At 53.2% G+C, this 8525-nt stretch overlaps 1 protein-coding gene across 1 annotated transcript; it reads left to right on the forward strand.

Moving 5' to 3' along the window:
* The first annotated feature begins 77 nt into the window (after positions 1–77).
* On the forward strand, positions 78–5712 carry LOC131397972 (interferon lambda-4-like). Its single transcript, XM_058531065.1, has 6 exons — positions 78–216; positions 4011–4139; positions 4312–4487; positions 4878–5138; positions 5385–5459; positions 5614–5712. Exons 1-6 carry the CDS (start codon positions 78–80, stop codon positions 5710–5712), a joined length of 879 nt encoding a protein of 292 aa, XP_058387048.1.
* The last annotated feature ends 2813 nt before the right edge of the window (positions 5713–8525 follow it).

Here is an 8525-nt window from a genome sequence, read left to right on the forward strand (position 1 = left end):
AGCCCCTGCCTCTGGTTAGACGCGCAGAGGGACTGACGCTGGGAGCGCGGGCGCGGAGCACACGCAGGGGAGACAGGATGGGCCCAGACCCCCTCCTCCCCCAGCCTCTCCCCTCTCTCCTCACCTGCCCTGCGCCCTCGGGCCTCGTGCTGCAGCAGCGCCTGCCCTCCGCTGTCCCCTGGGTGGTGTGCAGAGTGGAGTCCGCCTTCCACAGCGGTGCCTGCACCCTCCGTGGTGGCTTTTATGAGCCCGGCTGAGAGAAGGGGAGCAGCCGGGCTTCCCCGTCCCGGTCAAGCTTTCCGAACGTCAGCGCTGGCCAACGGCCCTGGGATGCCGGCCAGGGTGTGAGGACTTTACCCGCCTGTGCAACAGTGCCCGCGGTGGCTCTGCCCAACTCTCTGCCGCCAGTTCTGGTCTCTTTCCCTTTCAGTATCCTCTCACTTTCTTTTCATCATTCTTAGTGTCCTTCTCTCTGTTCCAGTGTCATAACCAGCCCTTAGACAGTGCTTACTGTATACCAGGCCCTCCTCTAAGTAATCAATACATACGTATCTTCTCATTTAATCCTCAAAAAGACACTACACTGCATAAAACTACCCTTCATTGGATTAAACTTGAAACATACAGAAACACATAAAGGAGGAAAGGAAACACCTATAACTTCAACCCAGATCCCTCTCCCCTCACCCCACCTCTGGAACAATTCTTCCAGTGTGTAGAAATTTTGCACATATTTATTTGTGCATATGTTTTCTGATTGCCTAAGTAACACATTCATTGTACATATTCAGTCAGTACAATATCATACAACTTGGAGAATTAAGTCAGTCTTGAATCCCGCTGCCCGGAGGGAATTCTTTTATCAAGTAGTAGCAATCCCCTCCTCCCCTTTTCTTCTCTTTCTGTGAACAATTTCTCCCCAAGTAACCCAGCCTGTATACAGTTTGGTACCTGCTTTTTTATGTCCTACTGTTATCTCTCATTTGCATTTTCCCATGTCTTTTATTATACTGTATCATTAGGGCCCCTGCAGGAAACAGACCAGTCAATTTAGGATAATTTGAGGTGGGTTAATACCAGGAGTATTTACAAAGGAAGTTGGTAGTGAAGAGAAAGAACTCGGAGTATCACAAGGCCTTGGGGTCCCTGGAGAGCGCCTGTCCTCCCTGGGCCTGAAGAAGGGGACAGGGGAGGGAGTGGTTACCTGGCCTAGGAGGAGAAAGTCACATACACAGGAGGAGGAAACAGACAGGTGTGATGGCCCCGCAGGGGGGAAGCCTGGGGAGTAAATACTCTGACCTTCCTCTCCTTCCCCTCTCCCTGGCACTACTGCTGGGCTCCCCACTGGCTGCACCCGAGGGAGACCAAAGGCCAGCCTCCTGGGTCCAGAGCAGGGAGGAGAAGTGGGTAGAGTGGACCTGGAGGGGCAAGGAAGACATCCACATATGCCACTATTGAGTCTTCCATCTAATGGGATCATTTAATAACCAATCCCCTCTGGGTGGGCTCTGATGTCATTTCCAGTGTTTTGTTAAAGCCATGGCTCTGAAGGTTAGGAGAGAGGCAGGGAAATTTTTTCATTCTCTTGTAACAATGCCTTTCATAGAGCTCAAGTTGTTAATTTGAATGATGTCCAACTCATCAATTTTTTTTCATCGATCCTGCTTTCCATGTATCTAAACAGTCATCACAAAACCCAAAGTCCCCTGGACTGTCTCCTATGCTATATTCCAGGAGTTTTATGGTTTTGCACTTTACATTTAGGTCTATGATACATTTGAGTTAATTTTTGTGAAATGTGTTAGGTCTGTGTCTAGAGTCATTCTTTTACATGTGAACATCCAGTTGTTTCAATACCATTTGTTGAAACACTATCCTTTCTCCATTGAATAGCCTTTGGTCCTTTCTGGAAGATCAGTGGACTATGTCTGTGGGGTCTCTTCCTGGGCTTTCTATTCTGTTCCATTGATTTGTCTATTCTTTCACCAACACCACACTGTCTTGATGACGGTAACTTCATAGACAGTCTTGAAGTCGGGTAGTGTCAGTCCTCCGACTTTGATCTTCTCCTTCCATATTGTGTTAGCTGTTCTGGGTCTTTCGTATCTCTGTATAAACTGTCAGTTTGTCAATATCTACAAAACAACTCACTGGGACTTTGGATGGCGTGGAATCTATAGATGAAGTTGGGAAGAACAATATTGAGTCTTCCTATCCATGAACATGGGATAACTCCGTTTTTAGATCTCCTTTGACTTTTTTCATCAGAGTTCTGTAGTTTTCCTCATTAGATCTTGTTCATGTTTTGTTACATTTGTACCTAAGTATTTCATTTTGGGAGGTACTAACGGAAATGGTGTTTTTAATTTCAGATTCAAATTGTTCATTGCTGTTATACAAGAAAGCAATTGGCATTTACATATTAACCTTGTACCCTACAACATTGCTATTATTTTTTATTGATTCAGAAATGTGTTTTTAAATGCATAATATTAAATACACAAGACTATGAGGAAAACGGATTACACTGAAATGTTGAAGATGTTAAGATGACAAATGACAAAATGTGATGGTGACTTTACTCAAGCATAAAAACAATTTTGTGATAAGTGATATATATGCCTCTTTATTAATGCAGTAAGTAACAAGATATAGCAATAGATTTAATAACTACTATACTTTTGAGGTAATAATGACAGTAAATGATATTTCAAAATATATGCCACATCAGGAACATGCAATGAAAATCTCTGTGGCTCCTTTTAGTGCAAAGTTGTAGGCTCTGTTCACACTATCGTGGTTTGTTGCTCACATTCATAACGAAGGAAATGCTACATTTCAGTTAGAGGTTAGTGAAGAGAAAAATGCATCTTTTCCCCATGCAACTTCATCTTCCCCTGAATCCTACTGCAGGGGTGGTCCATGAACCCCAGGTTAAGCTAGACCTGCAGCAGTTAAACGGATGAAGTAGATCTATTTGCACTGACGTGGAAAATCTTCAAGACATAGTATAGAGTGAAAAAGTAAATTGCTGACCAATACACACGGTGTGACACTGCTTGTGTTTACAAGTACCCACACGCGGATGAGCAATTCAGTGGAGGAAACGAGCCTCTACAACAAATGGTACTGGAGCACGTGGACACTCACAGGCCAAAACACCAGCCTCGACTCAAGCTGCCCACTGAAAATAACAATCACCTCTAAATGGATCCCGCACTAAATATAAAATTTAAAGCTCTAAAACGTTTACAAAAAATTACGAGAACATCTTAAGGATCTAGGGTTAGAGAGCTTTCTAGTTTTGCTAATACTAATAATGCTGCTGTGAATATTTGCGTTCATGTTACTGGGTCACATACATTTTCATTTCTCGGAAATAAATGTCCGGGAAGCAATTGCTGGGCTGACTGCAGTGTGTATTTAGTTTTATAAGAAACAATGACTGAGAAAAACATGCCTGTAATTCCAATTTTCAATAGCAAACTAACAATACTTTTATAGTGGGTAAAGGAATAAATATCATTTAATAACAGACAAGGAAGCCAGAGGGAGTTTGTCAAAGACCCAGGTGAGTAAAAGCCAGAGAGACCAGAAGGGGGAATATTCAGGCAGAGAAAGAAAGATAGAAAGGCAGGGGAGACAGACAGGATGAAGGAGGAGAGAGAGGGATGGAGAGAGCACTAGAAGCCCAGACTGTCCTCCCTGAGGGCAGACACTTGTGTGGGATCTCGGCCAAGCTTGGAGCTTCCAAGAGAAGGAAAAGGTGTGTTTCAGTTAATTCCTAGAGGTCAAAGAGAGACCAGCACAGGCAGCAAAGACGAACAGATGTCCAGACAACAGACAGGCAGTTGGCTCAGGCCAGAGAGTTGGGCAGAGCCGCCGCAGGCACTGTTGCACAGGCGGGTAAAGTCCTCACACCCTGGCCGGCACTCACGGGCCGGCGGGCAGCGCTGACGTTCGGAAAGCTTGACCGGGACGGGGAAGCCCGGCTGCTCCCCTTCTCTCAGCCGGGCCCATAAAAGCCACCACGGAGGGCGCAGGCACCGCTGTGGAAGGTGGACTCCACTCTGCACACCATCCAGGGGACAGCGGAAGGCAGGCGCTGCTGCAGCACGAGGCCCGAGGGCGCAGGGCAGGTGAGGCGTGAGGGGAGAGGCTGGGGGAGGAGGGGTCTGGGCCCATCCTGTCTCCCCTGCGTGTGCTCCGCGCCTGCGCTCCCAGCGTCAGTCCCTCTGCGCGTCTAACCAGAGGCAGGGGCTTGGGCTCCGGGCCTTCTCCGCGGCCTCGCTGACGTCCCTCCTCCTGCAGGAGCGGAGATGGGGCAGAGTGGTGCAGCGGCGGTGTCCGCGGGGCTGTGGGTCTTGGTGACGGTGGGCGTGGCGGCGGACCCCCGCGCGGCGGCGCCCCGGCGCTGCCTCCTGTCGCACTACCGCTCGCTGGACCCCGGGGCGCTGGCGGCGGTCAAGGCGCTGAGGGACCGCTACGTGAGTGACGCGCAGACCCTCCGCCCCGGACCCTGGGCCCGCCGGGCGCGGAGACGCAGGGCCCTGAGCCGAGGGGCCCTTAGGACCAGGCGTCAAGCAGGCGCAGGTCGTGTCTCCGGGTCCAGGTTCTGACCCCCAGATCTTCCCAGCCTCCCCGTCCTAAGCGCACAGGCGGCCTTTGTGCGGGTCACCAAAGGGCGCCCCTCCAGGCGGACTCGGCTGCACGTCGGGGCGCAGGGCTCGGCAAGGCGATCACGCCTCCGGAGAGCCCTGTGGTTCAGTCCACAACAAACACCACCGCACCGGCCGCCGCCGTCCCGGTCCAGGGATCCCCAGCGCTGCAGGGGCCCTGGCGAGGAGGCCCGGCCTCACCCGACCCTGGTCCCGCAGGAGGAAGAGACGCTGAGCTGGAGGCCGCGCCGCTGCTCCTTGCGTCCCTCGGGGAGTCCGCGAGCCGGCGGGGAGGCGCGGGCCCGGGCGGCCCTCTCTCACTCCCGGTCCCCGCACTCGTGCGCGCGCCTCCGCCTCGTGGCCCGGGGCATCGCGGACGCCCAGGCCGTGCTGAGCAGCCCGCGAGGTCCCGAGCGGGTCCCCGGCACCGGCCCGACCCTGGAGCTGCTGGCGGCCGCGGCCCGGGACGTGGCGGCCTGCGTGAGTGTCCCCTACCCCGGCCCCCGGCCCTCCGCCCTCCCAGCCCCGCCTGCGCCCTGGGCCTCAGAGCGCGGCCGCCCGCAGTGCCCATCCCTCCCGCTGAGCCCAACACCCGATCCATACCCGATTCGGTCCCCTCGGAGTCCCCCAGATCCGGGCTGTGATCTGCGGCTGGGAGGGTCCCGGCGGAGGCAGAGGGAGACTCGGGTCTCCGCCCCCTTCATGTCCCTCCTGTTCCCCCTCCAGCTCGAGCTGGTCCGGCCAGGCTCCTGGAGGAAGTCCCTGCGGCCACCCAGGAGGCGTCCCAAAGCACGGAGCACTGTGAGTGGAGCCGGGGTGAAGCGGTTAGACTGCAGGGGGGACCGGGGAAGGTGGAGACGGTCTGGGAGCGGTGGTGGGAACGGGAGGACTGGACGGGGGTTTCTCGGGAAGACGATTCCTGACGGCCTCGCTCCGCCTCCTCCCCGGGTTCCAGGACTCGCCTCGGTGCCACGAAGCCACCGTCATCATCACCCTCCTGCGCCTGCTCACGTGGGACCTGAGGCTCGTGGCGCACGCGGGGCCTTGTGTCTGATCCGCCGGGCTCCGCCGGGACCCGGGCTCTGCAGGAGGGGCGCTGCGGGCGCGGCCCTCGGTGGCCCCGGGGCGCCAGGCGGGCCTCCGCCAGGGGGCGCCGTGGCTCCGGAGACTCTGCTGCCATTGGCCGGACCCCCATCCGCCTGCGCTGGGGCGACATTTGCGGGGACTGTTCCCAAAGACCAGGACGAGTTCCCGGATGCGGCGATGTTTCCGTGGATGTGTCGCCCTCAGATCTTCCAGGGTCAGTGGAGAAGACACTGGAGTCCTGGGTCCGCTTTGGCCACTGACCCCCACGTGACCCTGGGCCAGTCTTCCTTCTGTCGTTGCCTGGGTTCCTCTGACCGTCTCAGGGCTGGACCTCTGACGGGAACCCTCCACGCCTCCTTTGGGATTCTCTGTATCTAACTCTTAGATCTCCCCTTTGAGCAGCTCTCATTGTCAGGGAGTTGGGGATCACGGATGTCAAAATTCCCGGTTATTGTGATATTTTTGGATCCTGTTCTTTACGTGTCCTCAAGGTTGTAGGCCCTGTGTATCTGTGGTGTTATTCTGTGTCTCCTCGTGTTAAGTGATTTTCATTTATTTTTTATTTTATTTTTTTTAAAGATTTTATTTATTTATTTTCTTTCCCCCCAAAGCCCCAGTAGATAGTTGTATGTCATAGCTGCACATCCTTCTAGTTGCTGTATGTGGGACGCGGCCTCAGCATGGCCGGAGAAGCAGTGTGTCGGTGCGCGCTGGGATCCGAACCCGGGCCACCAGCAGCAGAGCACGCGCACTTAACCACTAAGCCACGGGGCGGGCCCTATTTTCATCTATTAAGTGGTGTTACACTTACTCGTGTGAGCAATCCTTCTGAGGTCATGTGAAGTGGAGGAAGCTCAGCTTTGGACTCAGACCTGAATTTGACACCCAGATGGGACACTCATGTGCCGAGTGCCTTTTAGTAACAGACTTGCCTTTTCTGGCCTTTAGTTTCATCATCTGAAAATAACTTAGCGATACTGCCCTTTGAAAGCTTCATTTCTTCATCCCTCCGTCCCTCCATCCGTTCAGTCATCCGTTCCTTCTATGTGGACGGTATTTTCTGGTTGCCTGTTATTTTCCAGGTGTTGGGGATACAGAGCCACAGGCCCCTCTACTCAGGGAGCTTCCCACTGGGGAGGGAGCCGTCACTAAAGTTTGAGGAACAGAAAGGAGGCCCGTGTGCTGGAGTCCAGACTCTCAGAGGGGGGCTGGGAGCTGGGTTAGACAGGGCCACGGGGGCCAGGTCCGATGGTGCCTGTGAGATCTTTACAGCACTTGGATTCTCCAGGAGGATACACTGGGGGTCATTGCAGGGTTTTAAGCAAATTCTCCCATGTATGTTTCCAAGAGTTCAGGCCTCCTGGGAGGAGAGCGACTGGATGCCTGAGGGTGGATGAGGGCTTCTGTGTGAGATGATGGCGAGTTAGACCTCAGTGGGGCAGAGAAGATGCCAATATGCATTCATAGAAAGAGGGTTTTTGTGGATTAGAAACAATATATGCAAAGCAATTAATACCTCACCTGATAGGTAGGAATATCCTCAGTCTGATAAAGGAGACAGTATGGTTGTCGTGGTTAAAATGTGAGCTCTGAGGTCAGAGAGTTCCTAGAATCCCCACCTCTGCTCACTGAGTGACTGTGTGACCTTGGGCCAGTCACTTACACTTTTGGTTTCCAATCTGTGAAATAGTTACAGTACCCTCCCCATCGGGTAGTGGTGTGAGTGACATGTGTTAAATCCTGTCAGGTGCTGAGGCACAGTGCCTGCACGAGTGAGGACTCGAGATTCAGTCAAGTGTCCGTCATTTAAAGACACCTCTAACGTGTGAACTGTCACATAGGAGAGGAAGCTTCATTCTGGGGCCCTGTCTCTAAGAGGGATGAAGGAGACACCGTTGCTGCCAGCCCCACAAAAGTCTCTCATGTCCGTTCTTTTAGGCAGAGCCCCACCCCCACGTTGTTCTGGGTGAATCCTGATTGACTGAACCGATCCCAGGATTCCCACTGCTCTTGTGGGGATTCGTGTGGGCAGGACTCTGTGACTGTATCAGCTAGGATCCCTGCAGGAGACCAAGGTCACTGCCAGTGGGGTCAGGGTTCATTTAAGCAGCAGTGCACAGATGGGGATGTGGTTCAGGGAAGCCTACAGAGGGAAACACCCCAGCCAGAACCATCTCCATTCCTAAACCAGAGGGACATAGCAGGAGTGGTCATCAGTCCCCTTAGGGAGACTCTGGAACACCCCTGCTGCCAGCCCACATCCCAGCAGGGAAGGAGACAGGAGAGTTAATATCCAACTGCTCTCTCCTCCCCCCTCCAATTTCCTGCTAACTCCTCCCTTTGCTGGCCTAGCTGGAAGACAGAAGGCAGGGAGTCCCGTGATGTGATCCAGATTCCCGGATCTAGAGCAGAGCGGAGAGTGAGTCCAGAGGGAAAGAGAGGGCATGTCCACAGTGATCCAGTTCCGATCCATGAGGAGGGCATTTGGCCTGGGGGGAGGCGAGTGCTGCAAGAAAGTGTTTATGTTGTTTCATAGGGTAGGCTGAAAAATGGCTCTCCCAAGGAAATCCATGTCTTCATCCGTGGAACCTGCAAATGTGAATTTATCTGGTTAATAGGTCTATGCAGATGTGATTAAGGATTGTGAGATGAGAGTATCCTGGATTATGAGGGTGGGCCCCAAATTTCTTGGCAAGCATCATCATCAGAGAGAGACAAAGGGGGGTCACATACAGAGAAGGGGAGCAGGCAGTGTGACCCTGGAGGCAGAGATGGGAGTGA

This window comes from Diceros bicornis, chromosome 34 (genome assembly GCF_020826845.1).
Source record: "Diceros bicornis minor isolate mBicDic1 chromosome 34, mDicBic1.mat.cur, whole genome shotgun sequence".
NCBI classification, from domain to species: Eukaryota; Metazoa; Chordata; class Mammalia; order Perissodactyla; family Rhinocerotidae; genus Diceros; species Diceros bicornis.